The following is a 23,801-nucleotide window of genomic DNA, read 5'->3' on the forward strand; positions in this document are numbered from 1 at the left end:
GCTGCAGCCAGCTGCTTCTGCTCACTCGTGCTCTGTGTCTTACTCATTACACTCCCCTGTGAATTAAATTTCCCCAGGCGGATGTATCTGAGCTGGTGATTAAGGGGGCTAGATTAAGCGGTACTTTACGATGTGAAGCCATGGCGGACCAAAGGGTTGAATTTTGTTACGCCATGCCAGTTACACCTTTGGGTTGAAATGGTGTTGGGGTGAGACACCGGCAGGTTTTGGAGGAACTGGTTGCCTCATGGAGTTCTGTCCACTTAAGGATGGCGGGTGGGCCATGAATTTGGAGAGCCAATAGGAAACCTCCAGCTCTGGCAGTGCCAGCGACCGAGGTGGGCAGGGAGGCGAGGGCCTCTATGCCTAGTGGTCCTTCACAAATGGGGGAATATAACAAGGGCTAAAAGAGTTAGAGCTGTCGGACATGAGGGAATGCTCCTCCGCATTGAATGATCTGCTCCAATCCAATCCATGAAGGTTTAGGCATCTACATGGAACAAAATGAGTCTGAGGAGCTGTGAGATTACATCAAACAATCATAAATGAATGTCTAAATGAACCCAAACTCCAAGAATAGAGCACAATGCAAACCACAGTTCCCAAACAGAAAGCAAATCTGGCAAGATGGGCTGGAAGGGCTAAACGAAAGGTAGAGACCAGGTCCTGGCCTAATGAAATGAAATGAAATGAAATGAAAATCGCTTATTGTCACAAGTAGGCTTCAAATGAAGTTACTGTGAAAAGCCCCCAGTCGCCACATTCCGGCGCCTGTTCGGGGAGGCTGGTACGGGAAGCCATGTGGAAGCCATTGTGATTGACTAAAATGGGCAGAGGCTCAACCATAAACCAAACCATCATCAAAGGTATGGTTGTAACTGGGGTGGAGAACTCCTATGGTACGAATTTCAACACTACAACCCTCACAGATCTAACACAAGCTCGGTGATAGTACCAGATGAGACGAGACATGAGGGCAGCACGGTAGCCCAGTGGGTTAGCACTGCTGCCTCACGGCACCGAGGTCCCCAGGTTCGATCCCGGTTCTGGGGAACCATGTGGAGTTTGCACATTGTCCTGCTTGCATGGGTTTCGCCCCATAATCTAAAGAATGTGCAGGGAAGGTGGATTAGCCACGCTAAATTGCGTATAGATCCACTTGAATTTATTCCCCATCCACCTCCTGGGCCATTTCAAGGAAGGTGATGGTCAACCCTGGGAAGCAGCGATAAAGAACTGATAGCATAGCTGTGATTTTACAAACAGGCAATGGTGGACTCCCTCATGCTGGTAGAAATCCTGCTAAGAACACCTTTGGATTCTTATCCCTAATCTGCCATGTTTTAACTGATCATATCAGAGAGGATTCCTTATACAGGTAGACCTTGACTTTATGACATTCAAGTTACGACGAACGGCATTTGGGATGGGATTCTCCGTCGGCCGATGCCGGTATCGGGAAATGCGATTGGGCGGAGAATCGCGCGTGAGGCAAAAATTGTGGCTGGTGCTGGGTGCCTGATGGAATGCCATGCTCCCGTGCCTCGATAGCGGGGTCAATGCGTTCTACTCCGCACGTACAATAAACGGGGTTGGGACGTGGAGTGGCTTGGACAGGAATGGAACAACATTGCCGCAGCCTGCAAGGCAGCCATGCAACTGCGCTTGCCGCCGACTGCCCACTGTGAAAATAGTGCAGGGTCGACTAGGTGTCCCACTAGGCACCTTCTGGCCCTTGCTGACCCATCAATGAGATGGGCGGGCTCCAGAACAACTAGTGCCATCTTGTTGGCTGGGATGAGTGTGTTTGGGGAGTGGCGTGCAAATATGCAGCTGCTGCTTGTCAGCCTCTGGAGTGCCAATCCCGACTGTGGTGAATCAGACACCATTTTTCATTTGAATCGCTCGTGTTCCACATGGCGCCAGTGCTAGCCCATGAATGATTCAGGAATTGCTCCGGAACAGCACCAATTTTGCAGAAGTCCACCACGTCTGTTCCGGCGTCAACACTTATATATCTCTGAAATGGAGAATCCGGTCGGCTCTCCCACATTGGTTGGGGCCCTATGATGTCAGGTCAGTGGCAACCTCCCTACGGCACATCAGTTGCAAACTCTTGACGGCACATTATTGCCATCCATTCTGTACATGCTTATCATTGTTCTGTTGCTGATTAATGCACTTTTGCAGTCAGTACTTGCTGCCTTTTTTTCCTCCAAACTCCTAAAATTTAGAGTTTCTTGGCCCATAATAACGGCAGAAAAGAAGAAACGTGGTGCAAGAGATGTTTCTTTCTTCTAAGAAGCATAGAGCAATTACTATGGAAACAAAAATGGAAATACTTAAAGAGGTGTGCAAAAGGTGAGACGGACACTGAGCTTTGGATATTCTCCGAAAGACTATCATGACCATCCTGAAAGACAAGCTAAGAATTCAGGAAGATATTAAGGATTTGGCTCCAATGCAATGCAATCAATGCGATAACTAAACAGCGTGTAGAACCTATTGCTCATGTTGACAAACTCTTCATAGTTTGGTTGGAGGACCAAAATCAGCGCCGTGCTCCTGTGAGTTTCGGAATAACTCAGGAAAAGGCTAGGAGTCTTTATGATGATCGTGAGGAGCAATGGGGGAGAGTTTGAATGCTGAACCTTTCAATGCAAATAGGAGGTGATTTATGCGTTTTAAAGCCAAGGTCAATTTGTAGAACCTCAGTGTCTCAGGTGAAGCGGCCAATGCCGATGAGGAGGCAGCTCAAGTTTATCCTGAGATTTGGCTGACATTGCGCTCGGCAAGTTCTTGATGCTGACGGAACTGGGCTATTTTGGGGGGGGAGGTGCTTTGGAGAACCTACGCTGGCAAAGAGGAGAAATCTATGCCAAGTTACAAAGCTGCTAAAGGTAGGCTCACTCTTCTGCTCAGTGCCAGTGCTGTGGGTAACTAAACTTGGCCTGTGTACCATTCGGAAAACACCAAGGCTTTCAGGGGTATTCCAAGGCATTTCGCCCAATGACATGGAAATCCAATTGCAAGGCAAGAATCAATAGGAATATCCATGAGGAGTGGTTTAACCAAGCATCAGTAATTATTGCAGCAGAAATAATCTTGCATTCAAAGCATTGTTACTTGACAATCCTTGGTCCAGGAACCAATGGCCATTCATAACATGTGTTTCTTATGGGAAGATCAGTTCCGAATTATAATGCTTCGACTTAAGACACATTTTTCAGAAACCATTGGCGTTGCAAGTCCATGGTTTGCTTGCACGGTAACTCCTGCTTGAACTTGTACGTGTCTGGTTGTTGGAATCAGGCTTGGATGAGTCGCTCAATATTCACATAGTCTGCTAATGCTGATGACCTAAAGTCGCGTGTGAAGAATGACCACTTGAGTGAAGTGGTGTAGAGCCACCAGCACCCATAGATAGGATCATAGCTTTAAATCACAAACCTGTCAGCAGGTTTAAGAAAGAAGAGTAACCTGAAGGAGAAAAAACATTACTTCTTAATGTTAACATTGAAAACAAAGTATTATTACTTCCCCCATGAATTAGGAAAACTGAAATTAGAATATAAATAAATATTGTACAATCAATAAAGTTACCTGATACAACCCCACTGATACCTGTAATTAAGAACACTTGGTGCAAGGTCCAGTGTTCATTTGCATATACATACTTAAAATATGAAGTGATACGCCGTCACTGCGTTGTGAAGAAATTTGATTTTCAGCTTTGCATCTGTACTCTCCGGAATGTTCCATTGTCGCTATCGTTATTTTAAAAACTGCTGGTATTGCCTGCATTGTAGAGACTGATTGAAGACTTGATTGATTTCGATACAGTGTGTAAGTGATTGGTGGAGTTCCTGTGCTTGTTATGCAGTGCAATGTCATAGTTTCTCCTAACTTCACCTCGGTAGAATTCAACAGAGGATAAAGCAATGGTGTGGATACAGGAACTGAAATGAAAAGAATCGCTGATATGATATAGAGTAAATATGGTTCTGTTAACTAGCAAAATAAATCCAAACTTTAGTCACAGCTATATCACCTGGTAACCAAGCAGGGACCAATAGTTCAATATTGCTGGCTAGTGGTAAAATACAAGAGGTTATTAAAATGTGGTTAAGATCTTAGAGTCAGAGTTTTACAACACACAAAGAGGCCCTTTGGCCCATCTTCTCTGTGCTGGCCATCAAACACTTATCTATTCTAATCCCATATTCCGTAGCCTTGTATGCTATAAGAATACTAACTGATGGCGTGAAGTTATCGAAGGAAAATAGTTTTACAAACTTGCATCTCTCTTGTGGCATTGCTTGCATTAAGTTACTAGATGTATGCTTTTATAAGGACATTGTCTAAAATGGAGATGATGTATGTTCCTTTAAGACTACAAGGATTCTGGTATTATGTTCTGTACAGCACAACTTTGCTCTGCATCATGGAAGATCTGGAGAAAGAATTGTTGAGGGCAGCCAAAAGCTGTATGAAAGAGCGTGAAGAAAGTATAGATCAGAACGCAATTCTTTCTGCAATAGCCATTCAGCAGGCAATCCCACAGGAGAGCCTTGTTTAAGTTGGCAGTGTGTATATCATATTGACAATACTGTCTAACTCTTCCCATTTCTGTCAGAAATATTTCGTCATCTACAGTCTTTAAATTTTCCGGCAAGACCTGAAAAGTCATATTTTCTCAATTGAAATATGCTCATAAAACTTTGAAGGAACATTTTCTGCACACATGAGGTGAGCAGAATAAAGATGTTTAATGTAGGGTACATGCATTGTGTGTCAGTGCTGTGGTGCTGGTGTTTATGGTGCTTTCCTTTGGTGAGTGTGTGGCCTCTGTCCAGTTGAAGAATGAAAATGAAAATCGCTTATTTGTCGCGAGTAGGCTTCAATGAAGTTACTGTGGAAAGCCCCTAGTCGCCACATTCCGGCGCCTGTCCGAGGAGGCTGGTACGGGAATTGAACCGTGCTGCTGGCCTGTTTGGTCTGCTTTAGAAGCCAGCGATTTAGCCCAATGAGCTAAACCAGCCCCTGTTAAACCTAATCTGATGCTTCCAGAAAGAGCTGTCTGGGAGAGGCTAAGGATCATGAAGCCGCTGGGATTTAGATTCATCGCTACCTCCTGGGAGTGAAGTTCTGAGATGCTTTGGCATTTTTCGTCATTGTGTCAGTGGCGTGGGCATTTTGAGTTTTCTTCAATGAAGCCGCTATTGATGTCAAGGGGGAAGATGGTCATGTTTCCATTGTGGGAGATGGTGCCATCGTCAGTTCCCTTTCCAACTCTGTCTGTATCACTCAATCTGCCTCATCATGGCTGCTGAGCACTGAGAGCAAAGCTAGTTAAAATGTCACCAGCAAAATGGTCTAGCCACGTCTCATGGCACCACCCGGTTTCTTCAGCTTCTCAAAGCTGCACAAAGGTAGCCTGAATCCTCATTTCATAGATAACTTGTTTGACAAGTGTCCTCATAGTCTGTGCACCTAAAGAATCTTCAACAGGGGATTGATTATAGGTCAAACATGGGAGTTATGCTGCAGATCTCCCTGAAATTTCTATATGCCTCTGAAGGAAGGCATGCAAAATGAGCAGATAAGTTTGCACATTGATAACAATCTGCAGCATTCTGCTTGGCAGACCTTCAGTGCCTGTACCATCAGACAACATTCAGAATTCATTTAAGGTTTGAAAGCCTGATCTCTGGGTTCATCAAATGAGTTACACCATGAGTTGGTTCCACTTGTGCTCTGTGTCCTAGTCATTCCACTCCCTCTGAATTACTATCTGAATGTCCCAAGGTAGATTTTTCTGAGCTGCGGCTGGAGTGCATTATCTTGTATGATTTAAGTGATGGCGGACACAAGGGCTTAATTTTCAAATGAGAGATATACATGGGTGAAAAGCATGATGACCATAAGCATGTGGGAACGTCTCCCGCCAGTAATGGAGACTGCCGCAGTTGCAACCATTTGTGAGCATGGAGCATTCACCATGAATGAAGCCTCCGACTCCGAGGGCTACCCAGCCTGCCACCAGGCATTCTTTCTCTGACGGCCTGCTGGCCCCTCCCCTCTCCAGACACATCTTCAGGGGCCCTTGAAAATTTTGCCCAATGTCACTGTGTCCTGGTTCACTTTTATTTGGCACAGACAGCAGGAGAGAGGAAGAAAACTTCACATCACTTTCAGCAAAAGTAGTGGCATGGTAAAGTGCAGTACTTGGGTATTTGTTGCTGGCAAAGGAATGAAAGGAGAGGATGAAAAAACTAATGTTGGACAGATGAGTATAGAACCTAAGTTGGTGCAAAATGTCTTTTTTACTCGCCTCCAACTTCCTCTGCGGCCTTATTCCCTGGATACTTCTTTCTGATACAAGGTTATTGGATGTAGGTCAGAGTGCCTACATGGGGGACGGTGGGGGTATGCATTCGCTCAAAAGACAGGATCTGCACCGGGAGGCAGACCCATTGCAATGCTCCGCCGACCTGCCGCTACCCTCAGCGAACTAGCTGCCCTATTCCGGCGGGAACACGTAAATCAATGTTAAGCATGCATATGCATTCAATTAAAGGGCTTAAAGCCCGGGTCACCCCACCCCCCACACCATGACGCTCCGACCCCCTCCTCAGGTATTCCACTGGGCAGGCTTTGGTGCAAAGTTGGCCAAGGGCAGTCCTGGTGCAGTGGAGCCAGTGGGAGATCAATGGGGTCAGGGAACTGATTAAGTGCCCCTCTGCCACTGCCAAGCTGCAGAAGGGGGGTCCGCCAAGGGTCCTGGGTGTTGAGTCCCCCACCAGCTCCTTCACTAGACCCCCGAGACTGGAGGCTCAGTAGACGATGGTGCGGGACCTGGAAAAAGCAATGACCAGGGCACATGGATCGCCTCGCTCAAAACCAAGGTTGCAGGATTGGCAACGACCCAGAATAATAATAATAATGTGAGTGGTCTAGTAACTGAGAAACCCAGGCGATTTGGGTTCGAAACCCACCACGGCAGATGGTGGTATTTGAATTCAATTAATATCTGGAATGCGCTAAAGGGGAAAATGGATGACCTAGAAAACAGGTCCCAGCGGCAGAACCTGAGTGTTGTCGGGCTACCAGAGGGTAGCAACGTGACAACATTTATTTTGAGGATGTTCGAAATACTTTTCGGGGAGGAGGGCCTCGCCAAGCCTACAGGTCGTTCAGGCACAAACCCAAGTCGGGGGAACCACTACAGGCGATAATAGTGAAGCTCCACAAATTCCATGACAAGGAACGGGTTCTGAGGTAGGTGAGGAGGACGCTGTTGTATAAGTGGAAAGGACACACAATCCACATATATCAGGACATTGCAACCGACCTGGCCAAGCACTGGGCAGAGTTTAATGGGGCCAAAACGGCACTGTTTAAAAGCAAGGTGCGATTCGGCATGTTGTACCCAACAAGACATGGACCACACACGACAAAGAACATTATTTCAAAACGCCAGAGAAAGCAAACCAGTTCACACAAAAGAATGGACTTGGGAGAAACTGGGGGGAAACTAAGACCAATGTGAACTTACACAAACTGGGGCGGAGGGGAGTGCAACTCTACTTGGGGAAATGAGGGGGGGGGCGGTAGGGAACAAAAACATCAGTTTCCATGGGGCTGCCAGCCACCGTGCTAGTGAGTTGGCTGGTGGGGGGCGTGTCTCTTGAAAGGGAGTGCCTGGCCCGGGGGGGCTGGCGGGGGGATAGAGCAGCAAGCGAGGGCGTGGGTGGGATAATGAGAGACAACAGATGGGGAGCAGGCAAAGGGGTGGAAGCAATGGGAAAGTGGACTGCGCAGGCAAAGGGGTTGGGTGGGGGGGGAGGGTAGAATGCTGGTTACAACTAGCCGCATGTGGAGTTGGTTGGAAAAAGGAAGATGATAGTGGTCATGTCGGTTGGCCTGTGAACAAAAGGAAATCTTGGCATGCTGGGGCATGCCCACGAGGAAAGTATGGCTGATCCCACAGGAAGTGGGGGGAGGAACAGAAACTCCCCATCAGAATAGTACCTGAAACATGAGGGGACTTAACGGGCCAGTGAAAAGATCCAGAGTCATCGCCCATCTAAAAAACGTGAGGGTCGACATGGTCTTTCTTCAGAAGACACATCTAAGAGAGAGGGACCAACTGAGGGTAGGGAAAAGCTGGGTGGGACAGACATATCAGGTGTGCTTTGACAGAAGGGCACAGGGGTAGTGGCCATACTGTTCAACAAATGGACAGCCTTTACAGCGACAAACTCGGTGCTGGACCCAGGGCAACGGTATGTAATGGTTAATGGGATCCTAGATGGGGCCCCGGTGGTATTTGTAAATATATACATCCCAAATGAGGATGACGCCGAGTTAATTAAAAAGACCGTGCCAGAGATCCCTGACCTTGACTTCCCACCAACTTATCATGAGGGGAGACTTCACCTGTATGCAGGATCCAAAAGCAGGAATGGCATGAGAACTCGCCACCTTCATGGAGCAGAAGGGGGAAAGGTGGAACGTGGAGGTTCAATCACTCAAGGAGGAAGGAATTTTCCTTCTTCTCCCATGTTGACAAAGCCTATTCCCGCATAGACTTCTTTGTAGTGGATAAGTCCGCTGCGACCCCCATCTGCAGGAACCATAGATTCGTCCCGGCGATTATAGAAGCCACCTACAGAATGTGGAGACAGGATGAAGGGGTACTGACAGTAAGGGACCTGTACAAAGACGGTGGAATAACTATCCTGGGGGAACTGATGGGGAAGCTCCAGCTCCCAAAACGGAACGAGCGCCGATACTTACAGCTGCAAGACTTCCTCCGGAAGGCGACCACAGCGTTTCCCCAGCTACCCGGACAAACCCTACTGGACAGACTGTTAGTGCCGGATGAGTTAAGGGATGATAAATGTGCCGACATATACGGACAAATGTCCCTACTGGACAGGACACGAGAAAGATGGGAGGAGGAGCTGGGCATGGAGATAGGACTCTGGATTGAAGCCAATGCCTAGGGTGACCTCCACCTCCTTATGTGCAAGGCTGTGCCTAACACAGCTAACGGTGGTGCACAGGGTGCATCTGCCCAGGACACAGGAGTTCTTCCCGGAGGTGGAGGACAAATGTGAGTAGTGTCGGGGGGGTCCGACCAACCACTCCCACATGTTCTGGTCCTGCCCAAGCTCATTGGGTTCTGGATCACCTTTTTCAAGGCCATGTCCACGGTTTTCTGATGAGGATGGGGATATGCTCTTTAGTCGCGGTCTTCGGGGTGTTGGAACAGCCAGAGGTTTTTATGGGGAGAGGGGCCGATGCTCTGGCCTTCGCTTCCCTGATTGCCCGGTGGAGACTCCTGCTCGGAGGGGGGTTGGCAGCGCCACCCGAGGCTGTTGGACCTAGCGGAATTCCTAAAAGTGGAAAAAATAAAATTTGCCATCAGGGGATTGGAGGATTCACCAGCCTCTTTGAAGACCTGTTTGAGACCATCACTCTGTGGGGGAGGATTGTGGGGAGGAGGTAGGAAGGAAGGGGTAGGGTAAACTAGAGGGAGTAGGCAGAGGAAGAGAGAGCGGGGAGTGGGAGGAGGGAGGAAGGATAACACAGGGAAAGTGATAGATATAGATTAAAACTGGGATGCGAGATCCCATAAGCAGCACCACAGAAACATGCCCCAAAAGATGGGCAAAATCCTCAGACGAGGCCTCACCCTGGGGTAATATGTGGTGGGACTATCCACAAACCCCCCAACTCCCCCGACACAGATGACATTAGGGTTTTAAAAAATGTTCTTTTCTAAGCCATAAAATTACCGCACCTGTCACAATCTGCAAATATGGACCGCACTAGCAAAATGTAAATTGCAAGTATCTGGTCTGATTGCACAGTGTTGAGACAAATTGCTAAATTGCCCCTGAATGTCCAAACAAGATTGGACTGGGTTAGGGGATAAGATGTGAGCGTAGGCCTAGGTAGGGTATTCTTCCAAGGGCTGGTGTAGACTCGATGGGCCGAATGGCCTACTTCTGCACTGTAGGGATTGTATCAATACCTATCTCTATTACTTTTAAAACATTTTGGGTTTTTTTTTCTTGTCAGATACAACTGTATAGTCAGAGTATGTGTGTGACAATTTTGTTTGTCATTAAATGAAAGACTTTCAATAAATACAGTTGTCCGGGCGGGATGCAGGATTAGCATTGTGGGCAGGAGGGGGCCCACTGCCGGACCTTGAGATCAAGCCGCTTGCTCAACATGGCGGCCTGATACCAGATTTCCAACAGAATCCTGTCAGCTCTCCGCCATGCATATATTTGCATGGTAAAGAAGAAAGTCTCAGATCGGTGCTCCGCGTCCAGCACCAATGGAGCACCAATCCCGATTCTCCTCTGGCGGGAGCACTGAGGCTCCAGAATGAAGAATCCAGGTCAGAGTTTGCCTCCTGTGTGTTTTGTGGGTGATCGGTTTGCTGTAACCCACTTCTGGTCAGGCTTATGTACAGTTTCAACTGTGACATAAATTACTATCCCTGTGCTGCCCTAACCTTCATGCTTAAAGGTTGTCTTTGATCGTATGTCGCTTCTTTTTCATGTCATTAACACAAGAGGTCGAGTTGAGTAAAATGTTTGAACTTAGCCTGATGGTTTCATGTGATCACCACCCCCACCATTTCTGCCTTGACCTCTCTCCGTCCAGGCAGTCGACAGCCTAGGCCTGACCTGGGGGAATGGCTCGACCCATATGGCCACCTCCAACCCCTCATGACAAGCATCAAGAATAGGACAATGCAGGATCATTGATTGGTGGGCCCAATGACCTTTGGCCTCGAAGATTGGATGTTGTGCTCCATCAAATCTGACAGCCCGCCTCCAAATCAGGATTGCCAAAGCCTGGCATTAAATTTTCAAACTCAATGGAGAACTTGCCCGAATCTGTTAGGATAAACGACACCATGCAGCAGGGTCCCGATAGCACAAAGGCGGGTCCTCACCAGGGACAGTGCTCTCTCAAGCTCAAGAACTTCCTCATGTGCCTCCACTGCTCTGCAGGAGGCACACCGCAATTCTTCACCATGAGCTCTAACAACTCTGCACCGCAGAGCCGAGATCCTCAACCAAGACAACATTTTCAATGGTGGTTATCATCGGGATGCATGAGAGCCCGCTCAGCAACAACTGCGCCACTGCAAGCTGGGCTCCACCCCAGCTCACTCCGGCCGCCACAAACAAGCAAGGACTTTTACAGATTATCTTGACTCTTCTTCGCAAACCACCACTCAGGATCCCCCAGGGACATGTTGCAAGCCATGTAACCCAAGATAAAGTCAATATGAAATGTGCACCAGGGTAAAACGAAGGGTTAAAAGATGAGTAGAGCTGGAGCCCGCAAAAAAACACAGCCACCCCCGCGCTCATCATGTGAGCCCCATGTGGAGGCCTTTTAATGGGTGGATATGTCATGTGAGAGACACCATGCAGCAGAATCTCTAGGGCTCGCAACAGCAGGAAGCTCAGCGACTGGGGGAATTTAATTTGGCTTGAGGCTATAAATCAGTTTCCCATTGCAGGATGAACTTTAGCAATTGTATTCTCCGGACTTTAGAGGTGGATCCAGCTTCAGAATGAATTATGTCAGGAAGCCCTTTCACATGCATTAATATATCATGCATACTAACAAAAAGGCCATCTCACATGAGTTAACTTTCATCCTCAAAATTAAGGTCACCGAGGGCAGCACGGTGGTGCTGTGGTTAGCCCTGCTGCCTCACGGCGATGAGGTCCCAAGTTCGATCCCGGCTCTGGGTCACTTTCCATGCAGAGTTTGCCCATTCTGCCCGCGTCTGTGTGGGCTTTGCCCCCACAACCCAAAGATGTGCAGGGTAAGTGGATTGGCCACACTAAATTGCCACTTAATTGGAAAAATGAATTGGGCACTCTAAATTTATTTTTTAAAATTAAGGTCACCGTCATCGAGAAATTAGTAAGTTCACATTCGTGGCTGCACATAAGTGTCACACATCTAGCGAGGTGACTCCTAATGGTGAGTTGCCATGGCATTGCCCTCTTTGGGGAGCACCTGTAAATGCCAGCCTATGCTTGAGACCAGGTAGGGGGTAATGCAGGATGACCAAGGGAGGGAGGAAGATCTAGCGGTGAAGGGCAGAGTGGTAACCTGGCAATGGTGGAAGGGATAGTTCAGGCTGCCTATTTAAATATGGTGCCTGACTCTTTTCCTCCATGAGGTAAGAGCTGGGATGGCAACTTCCTGTCTGCCCCCACCACAAGCTCCTCAGGGATGCTATGCAATGTGGTAAACAGCCCAAGATCATGCATCATCAATCATCCTGCCCTCCAGCTGAAATCACTCCCACTTTCATATCTGCCGTCGAACGTTGACTGCAGAACGAAAGGTCTGGGGCAGAATTCCCGGCCTCCCAGCCATGTGTTTCCCGGCAGCAAGAGGCAGCACGACATTTGCTGCTGGCGGGGTTTTCTGTTCATGCCACCATCAATGGGAATTCAAGGCATTGAAGGCACCCAATGCTGCCAGGAAACCCATGGGCAGTAGTGCGCAGCTGGCAGGACCAGAGAATCCCGCCGCCAACGAATGGCTGGAAAAATGAGTAGGGGAGACGGTGGTGTAGTGATATTGTTCTTGAAGTAGTAATCCAGAGACCTAAAGTAATGCTCTGGGGTCCCAGGTTCAAATCCCGCCACTGCAGATGGTGAAATTTGCATTCAATAAAAATCCGGAATTAAATGTCTAATGACGATCATGAAAACATTGCTGATTGTCGTAAAAATACTCCCGGTTCACTAATGTCCTTCAGGGAAGGAAATCTGCATCCTTACCTGGTTTGGCCCACATGTGACTCCAGATCCACAGCAATGTGGTTGACTCTTAACTGCCCCTCAAGGGCAATTAGGGATGGGCAATACGTGCTGGCACAGCCAGCGATGCGCATGTCCCATGAACGAATATAAAAAATTAAATTCCAGCCCTGGTGTCTGGTACTCAAACTGTTTGATAGTTTGCTAGCCAATCTGCTATGGACATCACGGCGATGGGCAAGATGCACACAACTCTAAAATCTGTTTTAAGAACCCAGTATATCTTCTTCCATAAAAGCAAAATACTGTGGATGCTGGAAATCTGAAATAAAAACAGAAAATGCTGGAAACTCTCAGCAGATCTGGCAGCAACTGTGGAGAGAGTCAACATTTTGAGTCCGTACAACTCTTTAACTCTGTTTTGATATCACCTTTCCTGTTATTGTTCGGGCAGCCATAATGTAATGAATACCTGAGGACTCTACATATAATATACAGGTGAGGAAATTATTGATCAAAGAGAGTAAAGCTCAACATTTCTGCAGTGTCTTCTCATATTATCAGCTTTGAGCGTAAGGAAACATACCTTTTACTGTAAAATTCATTCCTTCACTGTATTTGAACAAGTTTGGAATTTCATTCTCAGCTTTGCACTTATACTCCCCGCCATCATTGGTTTCATTTATGAGCACTTTAAAAGCTGCAGGCTCTGTATTAGACTTTGAGGCTGAGTAGATGAATCTTTTGTTTAGGAACAATGAATAGGTTATAGGGAGTGTTCCAGTGGTTGAGTGGCAAAGCAGGGTTACCACTTCTCCTGTTTTATGTACATCTTTTAGAGAGTTTCCTTTTATTGTTGGGTTGGAAACTGGAACTGAAACAAAAGCACCGTAAGATATAAAGATATACTTTTAGAAGATAAACAAATTTATACTAGATATAATTTTATAGCTCATTCTCCTGCCATTGGAATTAGAAAGGCCAACACACCCCGTTGACGAGACTGGATGTTCTACCTATCTCCTATATATAAACTGTAAAGGATTAACTTCCCTTATGACTAATGGAACAATTCAGATGAATCACACAAATAAGGAGATTCAGGTTTGGTTCCTGCTGTTTATTAAGTTTTTAATCTCAGGAAGACTCTTTGTGGAGTGACTGCAATCTGCTTCAATATGTGAAGCAGGGAAATTAAACAATTGTACTCATCGGGGAGATGGCAGGAGTGATGATTCACAGGATTAAGCTTATATATTTCTAAAGCTCTAATAGCCTGTGTTTACTCATTGTTTTCATTAACATTTGAAGAGTTACTGGAGGGCTGGTGTTTGGAAAATCAAGCAGTCTGTGCAAAGTTCTGAAAATGGTAGACATATGTGATTGATTCTTAAATGCCTGAGAAATGGCCAAGTCAACCATTCTGTTCCAAGAGCAATTAGCGATGGACAACAAACGCTGGCTCACATCCCAAGAATGTGGTTGCAGATAGGAGACTGTGCCTGAGTGAGAGGTAGATAGAGTAAGTATTTCAGATTTTGGTACAGGTGTTAAGTTCTGGTAAACATTTCTTAAGTTTAAATTTAAATGACTGGGTTCCTTTTTAATTCATTTAAGGGATGTGAGTTTCGCTGGCTAGGCCAGCATTCATTGCCCATTCCTAATTGCCCTCGAGAAGGTGGTGGTAAGCTGCCTTCTTAAACCACTGCAGTCCATGTGGTCTAGGTACACCCACAGTGCTATTAGGGAGGGAATTACAGGATTTTGACACAGTGACAGTGAAAGAACAGCGATATATTTCCAAGTCAGGAGTGTCTTGGAGGGGATCTTTCAGGTGATGGTGTTCCCATGGATCTGCTGCCCTTGTCCTTCAGGTGGTAGTGGTCGTGGGTTTGGAAGATGCTGTCAAAGGAGCCTTGGTAAGTTCCCGCTGTGCATCCTGTCGATGCTACACACTGCTGTTACTGTGCATCGGTGGTGGAGGGAGTGAAGGGAATGAATGTTGGTGGAAGGGATACAATTCAAGCTGGCTGCTTTGTCCTGGATGGGGTCAAGCTTCTTGAGTGTTGTTGGAGTGGCACTTACCCAAGGAAAGAAAGAGTATTCCATCTCATTCCTAACTTGTTCTTTGTAGATTGTGAACAGGCTTTGGGGAGTCAGGAAGCGAGTTACTTGCCGCAGATTTGATAGCCTCTGACCAACTATTGTAGCCACAGCATTTACTTTTTAAAAATAAATTGAGAGTGCCCAATTCATTTTTTCTAATTAAGGGGCAATTTAGTATGGTCAATGTAGTTAGAATAGTATGATTGAAGCAAGTCAACAAGGTTTTACGAAGGGGAAATCCTTTTTGACAAATTTATTAGAGTTTTCTGAGGATGTAACGAGTAGGGTAGATGTAGTTTACCTGGATTTCCAAAACGCATTCGATAGGGTGCCACAAAAAGAATTAATAGGGAATATAAGGGCTCCCAGAGTTGGGGATAGTATTTTATCATGGGTAGAGGATTAGTTAATGGATAAAAAGCAAATAATTGATATAAATGGGACTTTATTAAGTTGGCAGGCAGTAGTGTAATGCCCCAAGGGGATCAGTGGCTTCAGCTGTTTAGCTATATTAATGACTTGGATAAAGAGACAGAGAGTAAAGTTTCAAAGTTTGCTGATGTTACAATCCTAGGTGGACTGGCAACCTGTGAGGGTGACACAGAGGCTGCAAAAAGACATGGACAGGTTAAGTGAGTGGTCAGCACGATGGGAGATGGGGTATACCGTAGCGAAGTGTGAATTTATTCACTTTGGTCATAAGAATAGAAAAGCAGAATTTTTTTTAAAGTGTGAAACTTTGATCTTTAAAGTGTCAAGTAGCTCGAATAAAATAAAAAAATACGAATTGGATAAAATAAGGATTAAAGAAGCTTGGATAAAATAATGTTTAAAGAATTGGAAAAGGGGGAGTGTAGCTGCCTGGGTGGGGTTGGGGGGGGGGGGGCTGCAGTTGATATGTGAATTAGCTTAGCAGCAGGGTAAACAGATAATTTACTTCAGTGAAGTGGAGAACAATCAGGTGCGGAATTGTAGGTGTTAAAACTACAGGAGATATGAGGTGAAAGTAGAGACATAAGAATGCATGTCACACTTACATGCTAAAAACATGGCATCTAAGGCAAGTTGTTTATATAGGATGAGATCAAAAGAGAAGCATTATATATCAGTAGCAGGGTTAGCTCAGCACCAAGCTTGGGACTGAGCTCTGGAGGAACTTCTTCACCCAAAGGGTTGTGAATCTATGGAATTCCTTGCCCAGTGAAGCAGTTGAGGCTCCTTCATTAAATGTTTTCAAGATAAAGATAGATAGTTTTTTGGAGAATAAATGAATAAAGAGTTATGGTGTTTGGGCCGGAAAGTGGAGTTGAGTCCATAAAAGATCAGCCATGATCTCATTGAATGGCGGAGCAGGCGCGAGGGGCCAGATGGCCTACTCCTGCTCCTAGTTCCTATGTACACTGGGGGAGAAGCAGCTGATGAGCAGCTAAGACCATAACTAAACCCAGCTGGAAATAAAAGCTGTCCCGAAAGCAGGATTCTATACTAAAAGCTGCTGTTTGATAACCTCAGAAAGTCTACACTGAATCAGTATTACTATTATAAGAAAGGCTTCCTCAAATTAAAGAGCTGGCAGATAGAGTATGTGATATGGTTTTCGGACAAGACTCCTTCTCAGAGATTAGGAGCATAGATGTGGAACGGGGTTAATTCAAGGATAGTGTGTGTATAGCCATTATTGTAGTTAAGTGTACCTATTGCACTTTCTTTTTGTGTGTTTTTTACAATTAATTAACCATTCTTTTATTTGAATGATTACAAGACCAGATTTTTCTCACTCGTTCGCCTGTCTTTCCACACATTATAACAAATTGCAAAATAAACAATTAGGAACTGGTAACCCAAGTTACCCTTCTGGGTTTTGGGAAAGTCTTGCATCTAATATCAGCGGTGTTCTTCACAAAAGAGACTGGGATGTGCTTGTACAAGGAATGCAGAATGTTAGCATGCTGATGCATCAAACAGTGAGGCAAATTGCATGTTGGCCTTTTTTGAAAGGGAATTGAAGTACAAAAATAAATACATGTTTCTCCAGGATTCTCCTGAGACCACATCTGGAATACTCAGTTCCATTTTGGCCTCCACATTTAAGGATAGACTTGCATTGCAGGTGATACAGCAAAGATTCACTAAATTGGATAAGGGGTTGTCACATGATGCTAATTACAGTGGGGTTATATTTCCTGGAGTTTAGAAGAATGAAAGGCGATTTCATTGAAACTCAAAAAACCTGAAGGAGTTTAACTGGGTGGACACCGAGAGATTGTTTCCGCTTGTTGGGAAGTCTAAAACACAGGGCCACAGTCTGAGGATAATGAGCCAATCATTCAGGTCTGAAATGAGGACTAATGACTTCAAGGCATTATAAATCATTGGAATTCTGCACCCAGAGAGTTGTTGAATACATCGTTGAATACATGTAAGGCTGGGATTGACAGATTTTTGATCTCTCCAGAATTAAGGGACATAGGAAGTGGATGGGAAAATGGAGTTACAATCCAAGGTCATCCATGATTTTATTGAATGGTGGTGGAGCAGACGCAACAGCGATGTGTACTACCCCTGTTCCTGTTTATTGTGCGCTTATGAAATAATCAAAAGAAAAACTGTGTACAGCAAGCTCCCACAAAGAGCAATGAGCTAAATGAATAGCTGGCCAACTCTTGGTGGTGTTGATCATGGGCTAAATGTTGGTCAGCACAACTCCCCCGCCCTTCTTCAATAGTTCACTAGGATCTTTTCTCATCCACCTGAGAGCACAATTGGGGTCTTTTTACACTTCATTGGAAAGATGGCACCTCAAGGCTCCAACAGTGCAGCACTCCCTCAGTACTGCTCTGAAGTATCAGCTGAGATTATGTGCTTAAGTCTCTGAAACGGGGCTAGGACCCATGACATCCTGACTGAAAAGGAACAGTGGTACCAGTACACCAAGACTGACAATTACTTGTAATATGGCGACTGAAGATACTTATAGTTCTGTAATTTTAGTGTATTTATGGAATATTTAGTACCTTGAAGCTATTTTCCAATTTATAACATGATCATACTAAAAATGTGTAACAATTATAATATTCTGAGTCATATGATTAACATAGAAACTGAATAAAAGGATTGCATAGAACCTGCTGATATTCTTGATGCATTAAACATGTAAGATAATTGGCAACAGGCTAATTTACGGTTATTACAGCCAATGAAACAATATACTGAAGATGTAAGTGCAAAGCAACACAAACAACAAACCATTAATACATAAAAGAAACAGAGCTTATTATTTGCATATAAAATGGAAATTATCACCCTAAATTCTCAGTGTTAAAGTGTTAACAGTTACTTTAATGATTTGAAGCTAGATTCAGAGAGTGTTATGATCACATACATAACAGGAGTTACTTTTGCAACTAGCAATAATACATTCCTTCTGGGCCAAAATATCTACAGTGAATGCTCTGCTGTGCAAGTCTTTCAAAAAGCCTCTTGCAGTCTGAGTGATGGTGTACACAATGTATCAATTTAAATTCACATTTGAATACTTATTTGCTGTTTAATTAACTTATTTAATTGAGCGACTGAAATAGGTTGCATATTTATGATGGGTGATTTACATGGCTCAAAAGTGAGGTGGAATGCGTACCAGTCGTTTGAATTTGTCCAACCCCTAAAGACATCAAAAAGTGTGATACTATCCACTATGCTTGTTCAGTTCCCCACTAAATTCAGTATTCATTCATTTTGTTACTGACATACTGCAGCTGCAGTTTGTACCATACAGGGTGCAGTGCAGCAACTTGTCAACCTTACTTCCTAGTTGCATAAGCCCCACCGTTAAGAAAGACAAGCATGAATGTCATAAGAACACTATCACCCAAATACCCCTCCAGGGTACAGATCTTCTTGACTAACATATTTTTAAAAGATATATATATATCATTATTCCTTTATCATATATCATGATCGCGGAATTCCTTATTTAACACAATCATGGGAGCATTATTATTCCAGAAGTTCAAGAAGATCCACCAATACCTTCTTAGGCCAACTCATGATGGCCAATAAATGTGGCCTTGCTAGCATCACTCATCCTAGTAACTAATAAAAAAAATAAGCAGTAGCAGAGAGGGACAGCTTGAATAAAACTATTTACTTTCAAGTATAGAAATTAATATACATATGTGTCTCTGAGATAAAATTGAGAATGAAACTGGAACTTGAGACATGATCCTTTGACAGTGGCTTTATCTGATGTTCGCTGCCTAAGTTCCTTCAAGACTCCTATCATCTGTCTTTCCAATGGCTAGAGAAAGACTGGTCAAAGCGGAAAACGCTTCTGAGATATTTCTCTGGGACTGTTTAAAGTTCAACCAGCACAAACTCAAATATTATGTATGTTATATTTCTGCCATGCTGTCAAACATAGGGGGCTGGATTCTCCGCCCCGCCACTTTTCTGCCTCGACCCCCCCGCGGGATTCTCCGTTACACCGGCCGGTCAATGGGGTTTCCCATTGTGGGCCAGCCCCACGCCATCAAGAAACCTGACGGTTCTGTAGGTGAGTTCTGTAAAGGCTGTCTGATTCAACCTCAATCCAGACCGTGAAGATGAAAACCTACCCTTTTAAATGAAATGACCTTGAGCTACTGGTCTTATTTTCAGTAAACACAGCCCACAACAAACCATATAGTTTGACATCGGTTAGTTATGGTTTGGCACTTTAGAGAATAATGTACCACAACCGCAATAGAACTACAGCTCTGAACTCGGAATTAAGAAGTTTGATGCAGGGTAGAGGAAGCGTTTACACCAGGTCTGATACTAATGTGGAAGCAAAGGGGGAAAATAGTTAAATGCTCTGGCAATGCAGCACCCATTGTTCTATCAGGAATGTAGGAATTGTGGATATATTGACAATCCAAATGTCCTGCCCTGCCATTCATTGAGGGAGTAGGTGTTGATTTGGAAACATTGTGGGTAAGGGAAGTGAAGGTGATAGGAAAGTAGTATGTCCAACACCTTTCAAAGCACCAATCGTGTGTTGAATAATAATGTATTTGATGAGTACTTATTTTATTAGTATTAGTACTTATATTAGTTAGAGAGTTAATAAGCAGTGTGTTGTTAGAATTACAAGAGTTTGGAAGCTGCATTTTAGAGTTATTAACCAAACATTTGTCATTACACAGCCGCACATGGACAAACCAATAGAATATAAAACTCCTTGCACATTTGAATTCCTTTGAATACTGAATTATCTTTAAAAGCCAAAATAGATACTCGTAACATCAGCTGGTAAAAAAGTGCACCCCATGAAGTAAATGTGCCAACAGTTACTGTCAATAGACTGAATTCTAACAGCTTTAACTTTCTCCATGATTACTAATAGTAGGCATCATTGTTTATGATACTAGAAATGGGGCTATTCATTTGTATTTTGCTTTAGATATCGGGATGCCGGAATGTAAATACATGGGCTCAGAATTTCCTGGCAATCTTTGGCGTATGGTTCAGGAAATTTGCATGTAACTGTTGGTTTGACACCAAAGCTCCTGCAGATTGCCTCAATTTTGTATGGCGCTTCGAAGATTTATTCATGGAAATTCTCTGTTGTTCATTTATATTGGTCCACAGGGACTTGCAAACATTTCAACATTTCTGTGCAAGTACAATCCAGGAAATTCCAGTCCATAAACATTTACCTACTAGAATTTTTCACTGGCCTCTACATTGCGCTGACTAGTCAATGTTCTCCTTTGTAACAGTTCCTTTTGCCTATCAGGGAGCCTTTTTCAAACGTTGCGACATCTCTTCATTTGTCCCAATGTAAACAGTACTCTAGGATAAATAAAGCTCTAAGAGAGGACAGGGAACACTAGCATTCGTTTCACTTTGTTTCTTTTTTAAAATATTAATTTACAGAATGTGGGCATCACTGGCTCGGCCAGCATTTATTGCCCATCTCTAGTTGCCCTTTACGAGGTGGTGGTGAACTGCATCCTTAAATCGCTGCAGTCCCTGAGGTATAGGTGCATCCTCAATGCAGTTAGGGAGCAAATTCCAGGATTTTGACCCAGTGACAGTGAAGGAACAGCAAGACACTTTCAAGTCAAGGTGGTGAGTGTCTTGGAGGGGAACCTCCAGGTGGTGGTGTTCCCAGGTACCTACTGCTCTTGTTCATCTAGATGGTAGTTGTCATGGGTTTGGAAGGTGCTACCTAAGGAACCTTGGTGAGTTCCTAAGGGCATCTTGTAGATGGTACACACTTCTGCTGCTGTGTGTCAGTGGTGGAGGAATTGAACGTTTGTGGAAATGGGTAGCAATCAAACGGTCTCTTTTGGCCTGGATTGTGTTGCGCTTCTTGAGTATTGTTTTTTTTAAATCTAGAGTACCCAATTTTTTTTTCAATTAAGGGGCAATTTAGTGTGGCCAATCTACCTAACCTGCACATCTTTGGGTTGTGGGGGTGAGACCCACGCAGAAACGGTGAGAATGTGTAAACTTCACATAGACAGTAACCCAGGGCCGGGATCGAACCCAGGTCCTCAGCGCCGTAGGCAGCAGTGCTAACCACTGCATCACTGTGCCGCCCCTTGAGCATTGCTAACATCCGGCACAGAAATAGAAAACCTATTTTATGGTGAATCTGGATCCTTTACTGCACTTTGTTGAATGCTTTGGAAGAGGGAGAAAATATTGGTTTTGCTTTCTACTGCCCCAAAGAATTATCCAATTTTTGTCAACGAAACACTGCTCCTTTCCCATCAGCTTATAACCAGCCATTGAAAAGGGCAAAAGATTGGCTGGCAGGTGACTCTGATTTGTTGAGGTAAAAACAGAAAATGTTGGATAAACTCAGCAGGCCTGTCAGCATCTGCCAGGACAGAAAGATATGCAGGTTAGGTGGATCAGTGCATGGCGTTACAGAGGTTGGGGATGGATTGGGCCTAGGTAGAATGCTCTTTCGGTGGGTTGATGCAGACTCGATGGGCCGAATGGCCTCCTCCTGCACTGTAGGAATTCTAAGGAACTTTTGTGGAAGAAACTGTTTAAAAAAAAATTTTTTTTTTAAAAAGAGTACCCAATTATTTTCTTCCCAATTAAGGGGCAATTTAGCGTGGCCAATCCACCTAACCAGCACATCTTTGGGTTGTTGGGGTGAAACTCATGCAAACACAGGGAGAATGAGCAAACTCCACACAGACAGTAGCCCAGGGCCGGGATTCAAACCCGAGTACTCAGCGCCGTAGTCCCAGTGCTAACTACTGCGCCATGCGCTGCCCGATCGGAAGTTACTGCAAAAAAATTGACCCATTGACCTTACCTTTTACAGTTATGGTAACATATTGACTCCTTTTTGTTTGATTTCTTTGATTTACAGTGTTTGATGCCTCACAGGAATACGTTCCATGGTGTTCACTGTTAACTGAGGTAATACTATACACTGCTTCAGTAGCATTTAATGATTTTTGATATAAAGCTGCGTCTGTTGTAACTTTGTAAAACTTGTAAGTTATTGGATAAGATCCCTTCAACACAGCACACGAAAGATCCAAAGTATCACCTTCCAACACATTATCACCAGTGCGCTTTGACTTTAGAGTTGGTTCAGAAACTGGCACTGTTATGAAAGAAAAACAGATTCTGTCACACAAGTATATCATTGTCGAGAAAAGAGCTGACGTTTCGAGTCCAGGTGACCCTTTGTCAAAGCTTTGACAAAAACGCTTCTGCATAATTCCTCTCTTTTCAGCAAGTTCTGCATTACCCTCCTATCCAAGTACTAACCAGGCCTGAGTCTGCTTAGCTTCAGACGGGATTGGGCGTTTTCAGACTCGTATGGCCGTAGGCAATTTCTGCATTACCAAGCAATTGTTTAACCAGCCATTACTGCATCAGGATTTCTGGCACATTTCCACATCGGTTCCACAAAGTTAGCTCTTTACTCTCCTAACAGATGCTGCCAGACCTGCTGAGATTTTCCAGCATTTTATCTTTTAGTTTCAGATTCCAGCATCCTCAGTAATTTGCTTTTATCTTTGTTGAGTATTGTAAGGGCCAGATTCATGGCCCAAGGTAGCTTGACCAATGCAATGTTAGCCAATATTGTAGTGCCTGTCTTTGCACATAATTATTCATAGCTGCTTATGCAGTTTGGACGTTCAAGAAGAAACTAACCTAATGGGAAAAATCACGCACCAGCTGCAATTTAAAAAGGGATACAGTTGCTTAAAGGTAAGTGGCCAAATTGGAGGCAGAAATTCCTAAAAGTATAAGGAATTTTGAAGCAGTCTAGAGTCTGGGCCTTGGGGCACAGCTAATCATTCAGTTTACAGGGGTCTTTAATTTTAATATTTATTAGTGTCATAAGTAGGCTTACGTTTAAAAATAAATAAATTTAGAATACCCAATTAATTTTTTTCCAATTAAGGGGCAATTTAGCTTGGCCAATCCACCTACCCTCACATCTTTGGGTTGTGGGGGCGAAACCCACGCAAACACAGGGAGAATGTGCAAACTCCACACGGACAGTGACCCAGAGCCGGGATCGATCCTGGGACCTCAGCGCCGTGAGGCCGCAGTGCTAACCATTGTGCCACCGTGCCGCCCTTCAAGTAGGCTTACATTAACACTGTAATGCAGCTACTCTGAAAATCCCCTTCGGTCAAGTCCCAAATCTTTGATTCTTCGGACTTAGGCCAGAATTCTCCCATCTTTGGGATTCCCTTTTCCCGCTGGCAGCCCACCCCTGCCTGCAGGTTTCCCGGTGGCGTGGGGTGGCTTCTATGGGAAACGCCATTGACAGATGGCAGGAATAGAGGATCCTGCCGCCAGGGAACAGAGCGCTGTCGAGAAACATGCTTGTGAGGGGAACGA

At 44.7% G+C, this 23,801-nt stretch overlaps 1 protein-coding gene across 11 annotated transcripts in view; it reads right to left on the reverse strand.

Annotated features, from left to right (window-relative positions):
- The window catches only part of LOC119953399 (Fc receptor-like protein 5), a 96,461-nt gene that overhangs the window by 51,448 nt on the left and 21,212 nt on the right, over positions 1-23,801 (reverse strand). For 6 of the 11 annotated variants that reach the window (XM_038777643.1, XM_038777642.1, XM_038777640.1 and 3 more), the window contains exons 6-8: positions 22,249-22,545; positions 13,411-13,698; positions 3,678-3,959 (exon numbers count right to left, since the gene is read on the reverse strand). In XM_038777643.1, coding sequence (XP_038633571.1) covers positions 3,678-3,959; positions 13,411-13,698; positions 22,249-22,545 — 867 coding nt within the window. The remainder of the gene's footprint in view (positions 1-3,677; positions 3,960-13,410; positions 13,699-22,248; positions 22,546-23,801) is intronic. The other 5 variants (XM_038777646.1, XM_038777645.1, XM_038777644.1 and 2 more) reach the window with 2 other exon arrangements.

This window comes from Scyliorhinus canicula, chromosome 18, assembly GCF_902713615.1.
Source record: "Scyliorhinus canicula chromosome 18, sScyCan1.1, whole genome shotgun sequence".
NCBI classification, from domain to species: Eukaryota; Metazoa; Chordata; class Chondrichthyes; order Carcharhiniformes; family Scyliorhinidae; genus Scyliorhinus; species Scyliorhinus canicula.